Source organism: Mytilus edulis, chromosome 5, assembly GCF_963676685.1.
Source record: "Mytilus edulis chromosome 5, xbMytEdul2.2, whole genome shotgun sequence".
Taxonomy (NCBI): Eukaryota; Metazoa; Mollusca; class Bivalvia; order Mytilida; family Mytilidae; genus Mytilus; species Mytilus edulis.
This window is the reverse complement of record NC_092348.1, coordinates 96,977,364-96,999,984: the sequence shown is the minus strand read 5'-3', so window position 1 is coordinate 96,999,984 and position 22,621 is coordinate 96,977,364. Positions and strand designations below refer to the sequence as shown.

At 34.4% G+C, this 22,621-nt stretch overlaps 1 protein-coding gene across 4 annotated transcripts in view; it reads left to right on the top strand.

Annotated features, from left to right (window-relative positions):
* LOC139524913 (nephrin-like) overlaps window positions 1-22,621 on the top strand; it is an 89,693-nt gene that overhangs the window by 52,572 nt on the left and 14,500 nt on the right. For all 4 annotated transcript variants that reach the window (XM_071320080.1, XM_071320078.1, XM_071320079.1 and 1 more), the window contains exons 4-11: window positions 13,285-13,470; window positions 14,496-14,828; window positions 15,464-15,754; window positions 16,592-16,882; window positions 19,009-19,134; window positions 19,690-19,857; window positions 21,226-21,531; window positions 22,251-22,520. In XM_071320080.1, the coding sequence (XP_071176181.1) occupies window positions 13,285-13,470; window positions 14,496-14,828; window positions 15,464-15,754; window positions 16,592-16,882; window positions 19,009-19,134; window positions 19,690-19,857; window positions 21,226-21,531; window positions 22,251-22,520 (1,971 nt within the window). The remainder of the gene's footprint in view (window positions 1-13,284; window positions 13,471-14,495; window positions 14,829-15,463; window positions 15,755-16,591; window positions 16,883-19,008; window positions 19,135-19,689; window positions 19,858-21,225; window positions 21,532-22,250; window positions 22,521-22,621) is intronic.

Below are 22,621 nucleotides of genomic sequence, written 5' to 3'. Positions count from 1 at the left end.
CTCATGGGAGATAACTCATGTTACTATCATTAATTAAGATTTACAGCAACATCCATTGTAACAGAGTGCCCTGTGGTATTGAACTTATAGATTTTTTGACAGATTGTGACAACAATTATTTGTTATTGATAATTACAGTGAATTAAGTGTGATTTTTTTCTCCATTTTATACTGAATTTACTGTTTTTTTACAAGGTGTTAATTGATGGCTTATGGTTTATTATTCTGAATTTACTTCATGGTGTTTTTTATGAACAAAACAGATCCAATGCTTTAAAAATTTCCAAGTCAAAAAAATATTTATTTTCCATGGTACACAACACAGGACAATTATATGTTGATGATTGTTGCTTAACATCCAGTGGCAAAAATTTCATGCATGTTTCTGACGATTTATGTTAATGAAATATGAATGATAAAAAAAATGACACTTCTATACAATTTAACACTTTCATTTTTTTTTCGGTTATCCATGTTTCCCAGATATTTTGTATCAGGTTTCAATATTATACATGAATATTGACAGTATAGGTCACTTGACTACATAATATTGATATGTACAGTTCTTTCAGTAATGGTAATTTTGACCATTGAAGAAAAATATTGTTGAAATGTGAAAAAATACTGAGCTGTAGGGGGGACTCTCAATGATGTAATTGAAGGCGGATCTGAATCTATTGAGGCTTGTAATTATATTGAGGGGGTTCCAATTGGTTGAAGCTTTTTAATGTTATTGTAGAGGGGTGATCATAAATTTGTTAGGGCTTTAGTATGTTATTTTTAAGGGTTGATCTTTTTATTGAGGCTTTATGTATGTTGTTTTATAGGAGGGATCTCAAAGTAAGTGAGAAATATGTTATTACTAACTCCAGTGTTTATTATATTAAATCATTATGCAAGCAAATATTTTGCAAACTTATTCAATGAACCCCAGATGGAATATAGTAAACATTTAGCAGATTCCTGTTGGAAAAGCAAACATAAGAGGTAGATAAAAAGTTAAATTCCATTTGCAGGTGTTGTTGTATCAGTGGGGGTGTTTAGTCTGCCATCCAGGTGTATTAACATATCTTATCCACTTTAATTAAATCCACAAGTCCTGTCACACGACCACTCTAAACATGTATTGTAGAAAAAAAATAATACATATTATCAAATTTTCAAATTTACATTGAATTCAATTGATTTCAACATAATTAGTTACAAAAATTCCTGTATTAATCCTAAAGTTTCCACTGTAATTTGAGGTATTGTAATTTTCTATCATTAAAAACACTTTAAGGAGAGTAATTGAATTGAGAAGTTTGGCATTTCACCAATAGGTTTACAAACATACATAAAGATATAATGGTGTGCACCTAAAGGTATACATACAATAATTAATTTTCTCTTCATTCACACTATAGGAGTTGATGGTGCTAGGAATTTTGTTGGGTTCACTGCTATAGACTTCCCATTGTGATAGGTTTATCTGATTCCAGGCTTGTACAATCATTGAATTGTCAGTATAGTAAATGGCTATTATCATGTTTATACTACCAGTAAATTCATATATGAGGAGTCCATATAAGAGTTGCCCAAGAGAGGGATGAAGTTAGATGTTGTGTAATTTAAATAACAAATATTTGTCTCACAATTTTTTATAAATTTCAGATTTTACATTTACTAGTTATGGGGTTGAGCTTACTTTCTGAAAGCCCATCATAATAGCTAATTTACATAAAAAAATTATAGATTAGGTTTCTTTGTTTCTATTTGCACAAAAATGCCATTTGCATACTGTAAATTCAGAAATTATTGCGAGGTTTTTATTATTGCCAATAATGCGACGGAGTTGTAAACGCAATAATTAAAACTCGCATTTTGTAATATTTTAACTGAATTAAGCATGCCTTTTTCTCAAAATCGTAAAAATTAAAATCGCATTCAAGTGTAAAATGACAAAATCGCAATAATAAATGTGCGCAATAATTTCTGAATTTACAGTATACAATTTGTACAAGAAATAAGAGGTGATAGTGTTGATTGGCTATTTATGGCTTCAATATAATTCTATTGTCTATTCTAATGTCTTTACTAAACTATAAACTAAACCCACCAAGTAACATGTACCTGAAAATAATATAAACAAAATAATAGAAAACACAGTAGTTAACAATCTAATCCTTTTCTCTTTTCACTAGAAATGTTAATGTCCAAATAAAAATGAAAATGAAGGCAATTAAAATGTCATAGTATCAAGTATTTATCTGATCTTTGTTCTCCTTTTTTTTATTGTCAGTTGCACTAATTACAAAAGGCTTGAATTCAAAAGTCCTTTTTCAAAACAACGTAAAATGTCTTGTCCAGAAGCACCATGCTTTGTAAGAACATTGGCGATTTGTTCATTTGTCTGAATCCATTTTACTTCTTTAAGCTCTCCATCTTGAAGTAATTGCTTTATTGCATTGATCTCCACCCTCAATCTCTTTTCTCCAACAGGTTTATCAGAGTATATTGCATGATAAAGGTCTTTGTTGTCAACGAAACAATCTACTGGAGTATGCATCAAATCGTTCTCATTATGCATTAATTCCTTAAACAGAGCTGCTAAAGATATAACACAGTCCACACCATCAGCTAAGGCCAAGGCTTCACTTGCTAAAGTACTACGTACAACTCTTCTTAATTTCTTAGACTGCCAAGTGATTGGGTTCACTTTACCATCATCGCCCATCAAAAACACAACATAACCACCCTGACTTCCACCATCTGGAAGATTTCCAAATGATGCATCACTGAACAAAATAAATTTCACATCATGTCCAAGATTCTGGAATTGCAGTGAAACGGGATCGTTTTGCACCTTCCTAATTATTTTATTGACTTTCTTTAGATCTTCAATAGTGCTAGACTTAATTTTTGATGAAATAGCAGCAACATCAAACGCAATGTCTGGACGTGTTTGTCTTGCTAACCATAATAATTGTCCTATTTTTGACCTTAAAAGAGGGACGAAAGATACCAAAGGGACAGTCAAACTCATAAATCTAAAACAAACTGACAACGCCATGGCTAAAAATGAAAAAGACAAACAGAAAAACAATAGTACACATGACACAACATAGAAAACTAAAGAATAAACAACACGAACCCCACCAAAAACTAGGGGTGATCTCAGGTGCTCCGGAAGGGTAAGCAGATCCTGCTCCACATGCGGCACCCGTCGTGTTGCTTATGTGATTACAAATCCGGTAAATAGTCTAATTCGGTAGGTCAAATTCATGAAAGGGAAGGGGATTGTAGTTACGACGTGAGGAACATATCCGATATCATTTGTGAAATGGTTATTCCATAACGGTCAACCAACTCGTGATGGCGTCCGTAAAATTTACGAAGGGATGATTTCAACTTCACCATTTGGAACTCTTGATTTAATAGCTTCCTTGTGAGCAGTAACCCTCTATCAAGAAAATCATGATAGGAAATGCAAGCACGGGAATATCGTATCAATTGAGAGATATATACCCCGTATGCAGGTGCTGCTGGAATGTTGCTACTTAGAAATGGAAAGTTCACAATTGGAAAGCTGAAATCATCTCTTTTGTCGTAAAGTTTTGTCTTCAACCGACCCTCATTGTCAATTTCTAGATGTAAGTCAAGATATGAAGCTGACTTAACTGTATCTGTAGTATCCTTTATCTCCAATTCGATGGGATAGATGCGTTCCACATAGTCACCAAATTTTGAATTGTTTAGTGAAAGAACGTCATCTATATAGCGGAAAGTAGAGTTAAAGGATATTGCTAACTTCTTATCTTTCTTCCTAAGAAGTTCCTGCATGAAGTCAGCCTCATAATAATAAAGAAACAAGTCAGCAAGTAGAGGGGCACAGTTTGTTCCCATTGGTATGCCGACAGTCTGTTGAAAAACACGTCCTCCGAACGTAACAAATATGTTGTCAATCAAGAAATCAAGCATCTTGATAATATCGGTTTCAGAGAATTTTTTGTTTGAATCAGAGTGATTCTTTACAAAGTAGGATTTATCCCTCCCTAAGACAAGATACTTGTATCTACGTTGGCCATTCTTTTTTATGAAGCAAAGTAATACCAACTCTTTTAATTTGTCTTTAAGTTTGGAATGTGGAATACTTGTGTAAAGAGTAGAGAAGTCAAATGTTTTAATACTGTTACAAGATGAAAGAGAGTTAGATTGTATGTACTCTAAAAGATCTTTGGAATTTTTAAGTATCCACATCTGATTCACGCCACCTCTAGAATAGGCAGTTTCACAATAACTTTGAAGCCCGTCTTTGATTGCTGATAAAATGGATGTTAATAATTTAGAAAGAGGTTTTGTGGAGCACTTGGAAGACCCAGCAATATACCGCTGTTTGTAAGGACACTTATGTAGTTTAGGTATCCAATACAGTGATGGAAGATCCAGTTCTTCATCTTTGGTTGAAATACCAAAGGAACAAAGAACAGACCTATGATTATCCAGGATTTCCTCTTTGGTAAGTGTCGTGAGGGTATATGTTGAGTTTCCAAGTGAATTGTCTATACCTAATTCGTTTATCAAGCAATTAATGTAATGACTTTTACAGACAAAAACGATGTTATTTGGGGCTTTGTCTGCGGGGACAACAACATATTTATCATGGAGGTCGGATAGGTGTTTAACAACGTTTGGGTCTTTAAAAATTGACGTAGCATGGGCATTGATGGACCCATTCAGTTTCTTAATTCTGATTTGTATTAAGGACCTCACTGCCTTTATCCATTCGGATAGAGTGTCTACGTCTTCCTTCTCGCGCTTAGCCCATTGCCTGGCATAATCCTCGACTGAATCCATCAAAATTTTAAAGTTGTATTTCCAATTGATGGATTTAGGCTCACGATATTTCGGACCTTTCGATAACACGTTTCGTAGAGAAGTGTTATTAACAATGTTAAGGTCACCGGTAATAACGTGGCCAGCGGGATTATATGTGAATTGGGAACTAGCACAAGTGCAATCAGGAGGTTTAGACTTGAAGTCGTCAATATCGAGATCCTGCAAAACGCGTTTGTAATTGAAAATTTTAGTTGCAATAGGTTTGGTATAGGTATAAGAAATTATTGGTACAGACTGGTCTTTAAAATAAGGAGGTATTTTCGATTGAACTAATTTATGATGAAGGATATTGCCAAGGTTGACGCCATCGAGACCTTTGTTGGCAAAGGAAAGATTTAGAAAATATCTTTTCTCTTTTTCATCTTTTCCAATGCGAACTGGCTTGAAAAGTCTGTGACTTGCAATATCCGAAATTATAGCTTGAAGTTTGTATTGGTTTGAATGAGGGTTTGTAACAGTGGATTCCAAACATAAATTGAACAGAGAATGAAGTTTTGAAAGGGGTAATGAATAAAGTTTCGTGCGAATGTGATGAATACCTAACGGTTTTTGTATGAATGGCAGCAAGTCATTAATAGAGACATCATGCAGAGAGGGTGATGTATAATGACGATGACCATGACTGCGTCTACGTCGAGGAGTCGAGTTGAAAATATTCATCACATTCACCGAGTTACACGAAGGACTAGATAGAATACCTATACCATCAATTTTGTCATTGCAGCCATACGGTGTTGCAGTTCCCAATTGTCTAATCCAGTAGTCTTCTTTTTGTCTACGGAGAGTCGTTGAAAGATTAGGATTGTTAGAGCTATGGTATATCTTTTCGATAATGCGAACTGTCATAGAAACGATGGAATGATCGGGCTGATTGAAATGCTGGTATAGAATGTCGTTAGCATTGAGGTTAATGTCTGATCTATGACCGCACATCCGTTTGTTTAGCCTTCCTTTCGTTTCACCGACGTATACCAATCCGCAAAGGTTGCACTCTAATCCGTAGACGACATTTATCGATTTACAATTCAGATCATCGTAACTTCTGGTAAAATATGACTTCTTGGTCAAATTGCTAGTGAATTCAGCATCTGTAATTAAAATAGCACAAGTTTTGCAGCCTTTGGTCTCACATTTTGAAATGCGACAGTGTTGTACTGTGTCACCAAAAACCAAAATGTCTTTAAGGAGAACTGAACATGGCTGTATATGTGTAATGTTGCTGTTTTCACTAGGACGATGATCTGAATGAGTGTCTGTTCTGATGATGAAAGAGGAGATGTTTTAACTCTGTCTTTATCTATTAAAACCGTCTTTAACATTCTGACATAGTCTTGCTGGCTGAGAACAATAGTTTCATTTTCTTGGCTGAGGTCAAGACCTAAATATTTGAAAGACTCACAGGATTCTTTCCCTACCTTGAACATATCCCTAATTCTGGACACAACACTTTTCTCAAAGGTACTGGATCCTGCCCAAAGAAAGTCATCTACATGAACTGCTAGAACACCAGTCAAACCTTTTTCATTATACCAATAAAAAACTGCTGAATCAATTTTGGACACTGTTCCTCCACAATCTAGCAATGTTGCTTTAACTTTTTCATACCACTTTAAGGATGCATCAACAAGACCATATACACATTTGTTAAGGCGCCAGACTTTACCAGTTGCTTTAACTTCTTTAGGAGGTCTCAAGTAGACTTCTCTTTGCATTTTCTCTCCTTGAAGAAAAGCAGTTTTAATGTCCACAGAATTAATTGACCATCTTTTACTAGCAATAATTAATAAAATTAGTCGTAGAGACTGCTTTTCACATGTTGGTGAATTCTTTGGTATCTCATCTAGACTGTCTTCTTCAAAACCTTTTGCTACCAATCTAGCTTTTCTATGAAATTCGTTCTCTAATTCTTTCAAAGTGTAAACCCATCTTGTTGAAATACAGTTTTGACCATTGTCTTCAACTTCTTCAAAAACATTGTGCTTTCTCCAGTTATCCAGTTCTGCCTCTCTAGCCTCAGTAAAATCAATATCACTTAAAAGTACATCTTCATTCAAGTCATCTGACTGGTTAACAACTTTCAAATCATTGACTGTTCTTAGATCAATTGATATCTGATCACCTCTCATATTTTCTGGCTGATTGTATTCTATATTATACCAGCTCTTTTTAACAGTTGTAGCCTTTCCTGCCCTGCCTAAAATTATTGCTTCTCTTGTGTCATTTTCACCAGGGATTTTAAAATTCACTATCTGATCCTTCTTTAATTTCATACAATCATTTTCCTGGGACTCAGGATTATGTTCCATACTTTCCTCATGTATATCATTATCTGCCTGATTTTCCAAATCAAAACTGTCTCTCCCTTCAGACTCAGGACCATTTTCACCATTCACACTACCATTCAAGCTACCAGCATGACTATCATCTTGATCAGCACTTTCGTCTGCAGATTCTTCAACATTTTCTTGATTTTCATCATTCTCAGTATCATTTTGATGAGGCTCTTCATCGTCACTCTCATAGTATACTAAGTCATGATCTGGTTCAGTGTTGTTATATGTTGCAGCTTGAGGCTTACGCACAGGAGTTGACTTTGCTGTATGCTTATGAATAATCTTTTGTTTTCTTTCAACATCAATGTCTCTTTTTATTCTACTTTCATGTACACGCACATATGTACCTCCATATCTTACAAAAACAACTACGTTATCTTGACCAATTACCCAACCTGGTCCTTTCCACTGATTGTCTCGTAGGAAGAAAACTTTGTCACCATTTTTGAATTTTTCTCCTGAAGGCCGGATTTGCTTACGTAGTGCCCTTCTTACTTTCTCAGAGGATTCTGCGGCAATAAATGCTTTTCTAGCTTCATGTAAGCCAACTAAATGCTTTCCCATAACATTACTAATTGTTGTACCTTCTAATGCAGGAGGCTTGTTAACTATAGACGATGGCATGTTTGGGTTCCTTCCAAAAACTATTTGATATGGACTGTAGCCATAGACATTCAACAAACTGTTCTTAGCATGAACTGCCCAACTGACGGAAGTCTCCCATGAAAGGTTAGAACTTTCTCTCATTTTATTGATTGTTTCTGTAAGCGTTGCGTTGTGTCTTTCCACTACACCATTGGACCAAGGACTATATCCTGCTGTTGTTTTAACTGACATGTTCAAGTTTTCTGCCATGTCTCTAAATATCTGTGAATTAAATTCACCTCCATTATCTGTGTAAACACCAACTTCAGGTGCACCATAAACGCCAACCCATATCTGCATGAACTTATCTACAATGACTTTAGAGTCCTTTCTTCTGATGATTGCAGCTGCACTCAATCTGCTAAATAAGTCAATAACATGTAGATAATAAAAGTTATGGTCAATTTCATGAAGGTCCATTGCCACAATTTGATTGAAATCATTTGCATGTGAAAAGGCAACCACTGGTTTAGCTTTTGGATGCTTGAACTTATGGCAAATTAAACACTTTGTGCAGATATCTTTAAGAATGGTCTTTGTTTCAGAATCAACAGAACCAGTACTTTGCAACAGGGATAAAAGTTTATCTGATGATGCATGTCCAAACTGCTTATGCAACTTTAAAAGAATCTCCTTTTTCTTCTTAAAAGATAATTTTGTGTCAATGATCAAAACCTCCTCACTCTCATTCTTATTTCTGTTTGTGAATTGCTTGTCTTTAATGTTGATACAGTAATGACCACTTGAAGTTAGGTTTACATCCACTAATTGTCCAAACATGGTAACCTTGTCATTTCTGAGATCTAGGATAGTGCTTGCTCTTTTCAGAGAGGTTTTACTTAACAATAACGGTATTTCACAATCCACCACTTCTGTTTCAATTGAGCACTTAACTGATCCAATAAGTGCTGGAATTTTCACTTTCTGATATGAATATACTGTTTGTCCATCACCAAATTTGAATGGTACATGACTTTCATTACAAGTAAGTTGATCAAGTCCTGGATCAAGTGATTCTACAAATTCGTATAACCATTTAGAACCACACACTGTCTTGGAACATGCAGTATCAATAACTGCAGCATTGTAGGCTTCTGCGACAAACACTGTTAGAGGTTTAAATTCTTGTGCGGAGGTAAATAATGTTATATTTACAATTTCATTTAACTCATCACTCTCATGTTCTGTTAAATTCACATCTAGCTGCTTGTGAGGACAATCCTTGACCCAATGAAATTTGGAATCACATATTTTACATCTTGAGACATTTCCATTAAAGACTGGATTCATTTTAGTCTTAAGTCTACTAGAGTTGGTTGATCTATCAGCTCGATTACGAGGAAAATTTCTTCTTGAACTTCGACCTCTCTGATAATACCCATCACTGACAAAAGCTGATTCTTCTTTAACAGTTACAACAGAGTCTTGTTCTCCAGGAAAATTTTGAGATTTTGATGCAAATATCCTATTCAAAGCAGATTTCATTGTGTCGAATTTAAGGTCAGAACATGCAGTTAATGCCAGCTGAAGATTACTTTGACTTAACCCAGCATTGTCAAGAAGTTTAAAAGCTAGAATTGCATCTGGAAGTACCATTTCATATTTCTTACATTTATTGTATCTCTGCTCAAACTCAATGATATAATCAGACATGCTTACATCATCTATTCTGTGGAATTTATCAAATACAGTATATGCAGCATAAGCCTGATCTATTTTATCCTTCTCAAAAAGCTTGTCCAACTCAGTTATCAGCTTATCTACTCCTTCATCAACATTTAAATCAGTGGGATCTACTTCTAGGGCTACTTCCCTTGGTTTTCCTTGTAGCGACAAAGCTAAAGCCAAACCTCTCTTCTTCTTGTCAAGATCTGTCACGAGTTGCCACATTTTAACTTCATTTTTCCATTGTTGATAACTTTTATCTTTGGTCAAACCTGGTGGGTTCTTGTAACTAGGTGCTGTTGCCATCTTTATAAGCTCTGCTACCACTGTTGATTGGCTATTTATGGCTTCAATATAATTCTATTGTCTATTCTAATGTCTTTACTAAACTATAAACTAAACCCACCAAGTAACATGTACCTGAAAATAATATAAACAAAATAATAGAAAACACAGTAGTTAACAATAGAATAGCAATTGATATTGTCATATACTGATACAGTGATAAGTTAATGACTGTAAATGTGATTTATACTAATTACTAGAAAGTGAAACTGCATCTGGCCATTAATAATGTACACATGACACCCTTCCTTACTGTTAACAATCTGGCCATTAATAATGTACACATGACACCCTTCCTTACTGTTAACAATCTGGCCATTAATAATGTACACATGACACCCTTCCTTACTGTTAACAATCTGGCCATTAATAATGTACACATGACACCCTTCCTTACTGTTAACAATCTGGCCATTAATAATGTACACATGACACCCTTCCTTACTGTTAACAATCTGGCCATTAATAATGTACACATGACACCCTTCCTTACTGTTAACAATCTGATCATTCTAACAGAATGGTTCAATTTCATTGTAGATCTTAAAAGTGAAATACTAGCTGACAGATTAGTGAAAACAGTTGGAAAATTTCAGAATAGAGATTCTTTACAATTCATTCAATATGATAATAAGGATACATTGCATCACTTATCTATCCCAGGTTACACCAGTGGCCAAGGTCAGGGATCAAAGATAGGCAAGAGATGCAATGTTATCCATTATCAATAATCAATAATCCATAATCCATTATCAATAATGAGTTTATGGTTCTGTGGTTAAAAGATATTTCTAATAGAAAAACATTTGTTTTGATATGTGAGGAATGGTATCATTATCTGCAGCCAAGCTGAGTGTACTTTGTCGTACACTAGACACTTTCTAAACAGCACTTTTTGAAACAATGTGCAACTTATAAACAACTGTATATCTTACTCATTGTAACACCTGAGAGTATATAACCAAGTAATCAGTGCCAGAGTCCATTACTGTCTACTGCAGTACTTGATTGTACCACTAGCCTAAAAAAAAATATTTGCCATTGTAATAAAAAGAATAACTAATTAAAAACCAATTGTTCAGAGAACAATTGAAGGTCTTTCCACCAGTTAATATCTATTTTGATATTAAAATATTAAAATCAGTCTAAAATGTCAGTTCATATGGCTTTATGATGTATAAATATGAATTTAAAGCAAAGGTCAAAATCTAGAATGTCAAATTAACCTATGACCTTGACCTCAATTTGAAGGTCACAAACTGAGTATATCAAATCAAAAGACCCTAGGTCTCTAATACGTATGGTTAATAAGTTATATCACTTTACACATAATTTTAGATATGATAGGGGCAAAAACTCCCATTCATTTTCTACACACCCTTTTAACTAAAATTATTAAGTTACGACATGTCGCAACTAACAATTTAGTCAAAATAATTTGTCGATATCTTATATGGTTTTTGGAAATGAGTGGAAATAAGCCTAATTAAAAAATTAGAATATGACCTTGACCTTTGACCTTGACCTAATTTTCATTTTTTTGGACCAAGGACCTCAAATCAAAAGATCCTAGGTCTCTATCACTTATGGTGTTCCAGTTTAAAATACATTTCAAAATTTCAAATCCAAAAGGGGAAATAACTCTCATATGGAGCGTTCATATTGCTTCGGTCGAAATTGGACAAATCATACGAAGGATATAACGAGCAATTTTATAAAATAAATTTGTCATAATCTCTTACAGTTGCGAAGGAGTCGTGATCACAAGGAAAACAGTGTTTGGGGAGATAACTCCTACAAAGAAAAGTATTCGGTTACGCAGGGTAAATTTCAAAAGCGCATAAACTGTTCGATATCATATACCAAATATCTAAGCGACATATTGCGAAACAAATATTTATCGCAAGAACAAAATTAGGCGGAAGAAAAAAAAAATAATCAGAAGAAAAACAATAGGTCTTTCCACAGAAAAGTGGAAAGACCTAATTAAAGAATTCAAATATTGAAAAATATTCAACTCGTGACCAAACAACACTGATAATTAACTCATGCGCATAGCGCATTCGTGAATTAATGTGTTGTTCGGTCATTCGTTGAATATTTTTCTCTATTTGAATTCTTCGATTAGTTATTCTATAAAAAATATGGAAAATTATATTATATGATAATATGGAAAATGTTGGTATAACTATATAAATGATTTCATAACTTAACATTCATTAGTTTTCGTAAGTACACATTTTCTGGAATTGAGGGAAAATTGTACATTTGTATACAACTCTTTGAACATGTAAATCTAGGTTTATCTTTACGGACAATATCAACCTAAATTAGATTTCCACAAATAAAAGTGAATAGACAGTAGATGGTTTCAGAATTAAATCATTTCATTTCTTCTGGCATATTTTCAGTATTAAACAAAAAACAAAAAACTTCAAATCTTAACTTCGCCCCTGAAATCTAATCAAACATATAACCTTGCTAGCCCTTAGGACAAGAAGATATTAAATACTACATATTGAAAAATTTCACAGTAACCAAGGTGATAATTTTCCTTGAATGGAATTTGACCCTCGATCTTGCCGTCAGGTGAAGTGATATTAAATGTTTAAAAGTTTGATTGAATTCAAAGGAATTATATTTATGGTGTTTACAATCAAATCCAATCCTTGGTTAAACAAGAATGGATGTCTCAGAATTAAACAAAGTGGATTTTTTAGTCCGTCTTTTTATTATTTAGAAAAAATTGTCAACATTCTGTATATTATCACTGGATAATTAAGGAAATGCATAAAAACTTTGAACCTAGTCACCCTGCATATCTAAACCATATTGTATTGACCCCCATAACTACTGCAAATGATTTCATATTGCTTATAAAATTAAAAATGGAAATGGGGAATGTGTCAAAGAGACAACAACCAACCAAAGAGCAGAAAACAGCTGAAGGCCACCAATGGGTCTTCAACGCAGTGAGAAAATCCCACACCTAAAGATGGGCTTCAGCTGCCCCCTTAAAATGTATACAGTCTAATACTAGATCAGTGAAATGACAATGCAGAAACACACTTTGGGTTAGAAAATTTGTTAATAATTGATTGATATGGTGTATTCCATCAAATATTCATTGAAAACTTAGGCAGCAGGTTGGGACTGATAAAGCACACATCTTATTTCCAAACATTCCCACTTTGACCTTCATATTGATGTTTGTGTTTTTCAATTTGCAAATATTACAATCCACTATCATGTAACAACAAATATGTATATTACTCGTCATCATCTGACATCCAAATTTACATATTTTGAGTTTTCAGGATTTGACCTTATATTCTAGATGTAACTTATATCTATATATCTATTACCTAATGAATTTATAGTATCCTGTGATCTGTATACTCACACTTTTATTTTTCAGGATTTGATCCTAGTATTCCTGCCTTTACCAGGTATTCTGTTATAACCAACACAGATGGGGACATCAATGAGTTTAATCTACATATTGTCAATACTCAGTTGTCAGATGATGGAAGTTTTGAATGCCAGGTTTTACCCAGTGATGGCAATCCTCCACTCAGAGCCTATGCTACTCTGACAATACTAGGTACATGTAATTATTGCTAAACATAGATACAGAGCTTCTGTTGTTGATTAAGATAGGCACAGAGCTAGTGCTACCCTGACAATACTAGGTACATGTAATTGTAATGCTAAATAAAGATACAGAGCTTCTGTTGATTAAGATAGATACAGGACTTCAGTTACCTCTATAACCGGAGCTTGAGCTACCCTGACAATTTTAGGTAGATATGTTGTTTAAGATAGGTACAGAGCTTGAGCTACCCTGACAATTTTAGGTAGATATGTTGATTAAGATAGGTACAGAGCTTGAGCTACCCTGACAATTTTAGGTAGATATGTTGATTAAGATAGGTACAGAGCCTTAGTGACCTCCATAATGAGAGCTTGAGCTACCCTGACAAAATAAGGTAGATATTATGTTGATGAATATAGTACAGAGCCTTAGTTACCTCCACTCAGAGCTTGATTGATTGATTGATTGGGGTTGAAAGCCACTTTCAATACTATTGTGCTATTTCCATGGTGATCAGCTTTTTATTTGTGTGGAACCCAGAGTACATTGAGAAAACATCTGACCTTTGATAGGAAAACTAACAAACTAACAATCCTAGTCAATTGAGATTAGAGTCGAGTGCACTTGACCAATATGGGATTCCAATACACAACCTCAGTGTTGACTGACTGATAGTCAATTGAGATTAGAGTCGAGTGCACTTGACCAATATGGGGTTCCAATACACAACCTCAGTGTTGACTGACTATTGATATAGTAGTTCAACTACTTAGACCACACAGCTACCGAGGCTTCTCTCAGAGCTTAAACTATGCTGATTATATTAATAGAAAATTAAATGGCTCATGGTCCAGAGCTACAGTGTACTACCCTGACAATAACAGGTGATTTTTTTCTTAGTAAGGCTTTCACTATTAACAGTGAACTACATTGCAAACCTTTTGGATATATCTGAAAAAGAACAGTAAATATACTACAGTTGAGATCTAAGTTTACAGGTTTACTCCATATTTAATTAATAATAATAATTTCAGTTCCACCAGACATTGTTGAGATTGATGGTTATAGTAATGGTACAAAAGTGGATGTTAATGAATCCACACCGCTACTACAGTTAACTTGCCACGCTAAGAATGCCCGACCTGGTGCTGGGATAGAATGGTATAAAAATGGACGACTTGTTACCACAAATATTGTTAATATTACTGAACCAATCACAGGTGATAAAAGGGAGAATACTAAGAGTGTTATATCAATACGAGGAGATCTCAGGAACGAGCAACAAGGAGCCGTATACACATGTCGAGCTACACATGAAGCTATCACAATCTCAACATTACAGACCATGGTTACACTTAATATTCTTTGTAAGTCTGATTTATAAATGTAGTCAGTTAACTCAAAGTAAACATTAGATTATAACTATGGACATGGGAAAAGCAACATTACATTTATATATAATGATGAAACATTGCGTTTGTTGCTGTTCATTAAACAGGAACATACACCAAGAAAACTTTACTAAGATTAATTTTTTAATGTTCATTAATTTGTATGGCTTTGGTTCTCAACGTTGAATTTATGAAAAAATATTTGTTTGGTAACTTTCTTCTGCAATAATTGGTAGATAGAGGTGAATAGTTTTGATTTACCATTATACCACTATTTATGGCATGAAAATTCCTTAATGATATAGATCAATGTCTATGCCATGTTTTGTATAGGTTCTAATAGATAGAGCTAGTAGTAATCTGCTCATACCAGGGGCAGAAAAGCCTTGATCAAGTAATTTGTGTGTGATCTATTGATAACATTTATCCAGACACTATACTCTTAGTTCAATGCAAAAGAAAGCTTTATGTGATGGTATATTAATTAATGAAACAAAAGCAAAGGCAAAGTGCCTCAATTTCAGTTTTTCATCTGCATTTCACATTACTGTAATATATCCCCAATCCAAAATCCAATAGGGTATATATTTTCATTTACTTGTATTTTGCAGATCCCCCCGCCATCCCTATTATAACAGGGTACCAGTCTAAGAGTCCTGTAAGAGCCAAGGATACAGTTCGTATGATCTGCGAGTCTGTAGGAGGGAATCCTGCTCCACAAGTGGTTTGGTTCAAGAATGATAAGAAGCTAGACTACTCCTTTAGTATTGGTCATGGTAAATCTACAAACGAGTTGACATTTACGGCTGATCCATTAGACAATGATGCTATTTATAGATGTGAATCGTCCAATCAGGCAACACAGTTACCTCTGACAACACAAGTCACTCTTGTTGTCCATTGTAAGTATTCTGTATGATGATTAGGAATATTTCTGTTATTTTCCACATTTATAGAACCATGACCAAGGGTCCAGAAATAGATATGGTTTTATCAGACATTCGACCTTTTCAAGGTTTTTCAACCTGCAGAGATTACCTAAGCTGACTTCAAGAGGTCAGTAATATAGGAAGATTTTGTCTGAGTGCAAATGAGACAACTTTCTATCCAATAGATATAGGAAGATGTGGTATAATTTAGTGCCAATGAGACAATTTTCCATCCAATAGATATAAGAAGATGTGGTATGAGTGCCAATGAGACAACTCTTTATCCAAGTCACAATTTGTAAAAGTAAACCATTATTGGTTAAAGTATGGTCTTTAACAAAGAGCCTTGGTTCACACCGAACAGCAAGCTATAAAAGGCCTCTCAAATGACCTACGTAAATCATTGAAACCGGAAAACCAACAAACTAACCTATATAAAGAAAGAGAAACAAGAAACAGGAAACAGGCTTACATTTGACCTTTTCAGTGTTTTTTAACCTGTAGATTTCATCTATGTTTTAAACTTGTCACGTTTAAAATATGGCTTCAACTGGTCAGAGCTTACATTTGACCATTTCAGTGTTTTTAAAACTGCAGAGTTAATTACCTAAAGCTGAATTCAACTCGTCAAATTAACAAAATCATTTGCCAACTTATATGCAAATAGATATTTTTAATAACACTCAATGAATTATTGTATGAATTTTTTTCACCTTGATAAAATGATTGACTAGTCCTCCTTCAGTCCAGTGGTAAATTACCACCACTAGGATGACTGATTTGAGTATAAATGACATTTGTTTGTTTCAGTTCCTCCGAAGTCTGTGACCATCACAGGACAAAAGTTAGGGAAGGCAGGAGAGCAGATTCAACTCAAATGTACATCCTCAAATACTAACCCTCCAACTAATCTAGCATGGCTGTCTAAAGGACTGACCGTGGCTGGAGCTAATGAACAGGTAGAAGCTTCTGACCAGGGAGGTTACATCACTACATCAACATTAACTGTTACCCTAACAAACCAGGAGCCTACTGTGTTGTTTATGTGCCAGGCAGCTAACTACAGTACTGTTGTCAGCACCATAGAACTTAGTGTATTGTGTAAGTATGTTTTATATAAAGACAACAATAACTGTCACTGAATCAACCTCAGTCTGTTTATGATAGTAAGATGAGTCATTATTATTGACTGTTGCCCTATAACCATTGATTGTTACATATAAACAAGTATGAAGCTGTTTTTCCATTGACCGTTGCCCTATAACCATTGATTGTTACATATAACCAAGTATGAAGCTGTTTTACCATTGACCATTGCCCTAAACCATTGGTTGTTACATATAACAAAGAATGAAGCTGTTTTTCCATTGACTGTTGCCCTAAAACCATTAGTTGTTACATATAACCAAAAATGAAGCTGTTTTTCCATTGACTGTTGCCCTAAAACCATTGGTTGTTACATATAACCAAGAATGAAACTGTTTTTCCATTGACTGTTGCCCTAAACCATTGGTTGTTACATATACCCAAGTATGAAGCTGTATTTTCATTGACTGTTACCCGATAACCATTGGTTGTTACATATGACCAAGAATGAAGCTGTTTTTCCAATGACTGTTGCCCTAAACCATTGGTTGTTACATATAAACAAGTATGAAGCTGTTTTACCATTGACCGTTGCCCTATAACCATTGATTGTTACATATAACCAAGTATGAAGCTGTTTTACCATTGACTGTTGCCCTAAACCATTGGTTGTTACATATAACCAAGTATGAAGCTGTTTTTCCATTGACTGTTACCCGATGACCATTGGTTGTTACATATAACCAAGTATGAAGCTGTTTTCCATTGACTGTTGCCCTAAACCATTGGTTGTTTGTTACATATAACCAAGAATGAAGCTGTTTTTTCTTTGACAGTTATCCTATAACCATTGGTTGATACATATAATCAAGAATGAAGCTGTTTTTCCAATGACTGTTGCCCTAAACCATTGGTTGTTACATATAACCAAGTATGAAGCTGTTTTTCCATTGACTGTTGCCCTAAACCATTGGTTGTTACATATAACCAAGTATGAAGCTGTTTTTCCATTGACTGTTGCCCTAAACCATTGGTTGTTACATATAACCAAGTATGAAGCTGTTTTTCCATTGACTGTTACCCGATGACCATTGGTTGTTACATATAACAAAGAATGAAGCTGTTTTTCCATTGACTGTTGCCCTAAAACCATTGGTTGTTACATATAACCAAGAATGAAGCTGTTTTTCCATTGACTGTTGCCCTAAAACCATTGGTTGTTACATATAACCAAGAATGAAACTGTTTTTCCATTGACTGTTACCCGATAACCATTGGTTGTTACATATAACCAAGTATGAAGCTGTTTTTCCATTGACTGTTGCCCTAAACCATTGGTTGTTACATATAACCAAGTATGAAGCTGTTTTTTCATTGACTGTTACCCGATAACCATTGGTTGTTACATATAACCAAGAATGAAGCTGTTTTTCCAATGACTGTTGCCCTAAACCATTGGTTGTTACATATAAACAAGTATGAAGCTGTTTTTCCATTGACCGTGGCCCTATAACCATTGATTGTTACATATAACCAAGTATGAAGCTGTTTTACCATAATTTGACTGTTGCCCTAAACCATTGGTTGTTACATATAACCAAGTATGAAGCTGTTTTTCCATTGACTGTTACCCGATGACCATTGGTTGTTACATATAACCAAGTATGAAGCTGTTTTCCATTGACTGTTGCCCTAAACCATTGGTTGTTTGTTACATATAACCAAGAATGAAGCTGTTTTTCCATTGACTGTTGCCCTAAACCATTGGTTGTTACATATAACCAAGAATGAAGCTGTTTTCCTTTGACAGTTACCCGATGACCATTGGTTGATACATATAATCAAGAATGAAGCTGTTTTTCCAATGACTGTTGTCCTAAACCATTGGTTGTTACATATAACCAAGTATGAAGCTGTTTTTCCATTGACTGTTGCACTAAACCATTGATTGCTACATATAACCAAGTATGAAGCTGTTTTTCCATTGACTGTTACCCGATGACCATTGGTTGTTACATATAACCAAGTATGAAGCTGTTTTTCCATTGACTGTTACCAAGATAAATTAGTAAAATAACATTGACCATGAAGGACAGATAAGGAACATAGGTATAGCATAGTAAATTTGTTTTGTATTGTAGATCCCCCAGGAAGACCTGCTATAGAGGGTTATAACCCCAATGATTTTATTGCAGCAGGCTCTGCCAAAAGCCTGAAATGTGTATCCAGTGGTGGAAATCCAACTGCTACCCTAAAGTGGTTCAAAGGTATATAAAATAAAATTTACTTGCTTCCCTAAAGTGATTTAAAGATATAAATAAGAATCTGTGGTATGAGACAATTCTCCATCTGAGTCACAATGTATAAAAGATTAACAATTATAGGTCAGAACCTTGGCTCACACCGAACAGCAAGCTATAAATGGCACCAAAATGAATTCAAACAGGAAAACCAATAGTCCAATCTATATAAAAATGAGAAACATGTATGAACCAAAACAACAAACATTGAACAACAGGCTCTTGACTTAGGACAAGTGCATAAAAATGCAACAGGTCTAAACATTTTAATAGGCACCAACCTTCACCCTAACCTGAGACAGTAGTGTAGCATTACAACATAGAAAAACACAAAGGTATGCAAAATAAAATCTGCCTGCCATATTTGATTGTTATGAAGTAAAAACAACTGTCTCTGATCTATTATTATCATTATTAATGTATTAAATAAAATCAAAATGCCATAATGAAATAGTTTTATATGATTAAATATAAAGGAGAATGGTTCTGGTTTAAAGATATGCTTTGCTCTCTGTTTTCCAGGTAATGAAGAATTGACCTCTGAACCTCAGGTGAATGTTGGCAATGTGGTGACATCAGATTTGATATATGTTCCCAAACCTTCAGATAACCAAGCAGAAATTAAATGTACAGCATCCAATGAAGCTACATCTGTTCCTTTGGAAAGAAAACTGACCATTACTGTGTATTGTAAGTACGATACTTATCTTATACTGACCATTACTGTGTATTGTAAGTCTGATACTTATCTTATACTGACCATTACTGTGTATTGTAAGTATGATACTTATCTTATACTGACCATTACTGTGTATTGTAAGTCTGATACTTATCTTATACTGACCATTACTGTGTATTGTAAGTACGATACTTATCTTATACTGACCATTACTGTGTATTGTAAGTATGATACTTATCTTATACTGACCATTACTGTGTATTGTAAGTCTGATACTTATCTTATACTGACCATTACTGTGTATTGTAAGTATGATACTTATCTTATACTGACCATTACTGTGTATTGTAAGTCTGATACTTATCTTATACTGACCATTACTGTGTATTGTAAGTCTGATACTTATCTTATACTGACCATTACTGTGTATTGTAAGTATGATACTTATCTTATACTGACCATTACTGTGTATTGTAAGTCTGATACTTATCTTATACTGACCATTACTGTGTATTGTAAGTCTGATACTTATCTTATACTGACCATTACTGTGTATTGTAAGTACGATACTTATCTTATACTGACCATTACTGTGTATTGTAAGTCCAATACTTATCTTATACTGACCATTACTGTGTATTGTAAGTATGATACTTATCTTATACTGACCATTACTGTGTATTGTAAGTATGATACTTATCTTATACTGACCATTACTGTGTATTGTAAGTACGATACTTATCTTATACTGACCATTACTGTGTATTGTAAGTACGATACTTATCTTATACTGACCATTACTGTGTATTGTAAGTACGATACTTATCTTATACTGACCATTACTGTGTATTGTAAGTCTGAAACTTATCTTATGAGTTATAAAGAAAACTGACCATTACTGTGTATTGTAAGTCTGATACTTATCTTATGAGTTATAAAGAAAACTGACCATTACTGTGTATTGTAAGTCTGATACTTATCTTATGAGTTATAAAGAAAACTGACCATTACTGTGTATTGGAAGTCTGATACTTATCTTATGAGTTATAAAGAAAACTGACCATTACTGTGTATTGTAAGTCTGAGTTATAGTAAAAACAGACATTTTATTTTCTTTGGTCTCTGGTGTATCATTATCATAAAATGACAATCGCTATACATCTCCTTATTCTAATATTTATTCTTGTGTCAGTGAAACAAGAAGTTTTGAATTATTCCAAAGAGATATAATTAATAAGTATGCTACCTCGCTCAGCCCTATGTCTGATTCACCTTCCTCAGTGTCTTGTAGAAAGTCAAATTCTGTAGACAATTTTGCTTTAGAAAAAATACTAAATACGATTATTTTGAAATCTAAATGTTTTAAATTATTATTTCAGTTCCACCCATGTCAGTAAATATTACGTTTTCACCTCCTGAACCTAAATCTGGTCAAGTTTTACGTCTGACATGTACCTCTGGACCAAGTAATCCTGCAGCTTCTATTATCTGGGTGAAGAGTGGTACAAGAATGAGAGGGACTAACCAGGGGAATACTCCATCAGACCATGGTGGATATACAACAACAAATATCTTAGAGATAGCAAGTCCTTCTTATGACGATCACGGAGCTGCCTTCTTCTGTGAAGCTAAAAACCTGGTCCTGGACAAAGGATGGTCAGATGCAGTCACACTCAATGTTAAATGTAAGTTCACAAAAATCAAAGTATTATGTTATTATTTATAAGCCTTTCTTGCAATTCCTTTAATTTCTCAAGACCACAAAAATAGTTTTTGGTTCGTATAATGGTTTGATGTCGTTGCCTGAAGACACATTTGGTTTCCAGACAATAACTTTAGTTTAAGTGAATGAATATCTATAAAATCTATCAAGAAGGTTCAATACCACAAAAGAAAGGTTAGGATTGATTTGGGGGATTATGGTACCAGTAGTTTAGGAATATGGGGTCAAAAAGGGACCACAAAGATGCATTTTTGTAGTTTCCAGACAATGAGTTGTGTGTAAGTGTATGGATATCTCTGACATTGTACCATGAGAAGAAACCTTCATTTGCACAGTATTGTGCAATAGATTTTTAAGATCTTTGACCACATTTAATTTGTGTCAGAAACCAATAGTATGTCAAAAATTTGATCACAATCAAAATTCAGACATTATCAAGCTTGAATATTGTGTTCAGGGTTAGACCTCTGCAGTCATATTAGATTGTGCTCAGCAAAGCATTTCATATATTTTTGCTTTATATATACAGTCAAACCATTATATTAAACCTATATTTTATTTTTACAGTAAAACCCGTATTTAATGCCTATGTTTTATTTTGACAGTTAAACCAGTATTTAATGCCTATGTTTTATTTTTACAGTTAAACCCGTATTTAATGCCTATGTTTTATTTTTACAGTTAAACCAGTATTTAATGCCTATGCCACTCATCACATAGAGATAGTAGAAGGTCAGAGTGCGACCTTGAACATGACAGCCTTGGGAAATCCTATTGACCTTACATACAGTTTATACAAGGATGGTGTGGAGGCTTCCTCCTCAGCTGTGGACATCAGTAATGGCATACTGGAACTGTCTAGTATAGCTAAGAGTGATTCTGGGTCCTACTCACTTAAGTCAGAAAACACTCAAGGGGCAACATACCACAACTTTACTATTAATGTAACATGTAAGTAAGCTGTGGACATCAGTAATGGTATACTGAAACTGTCTAGTATAGCTAAGAGTGATTCTTGGTCCTACTCACTAAAGTCAGAAAACACTCAAGGG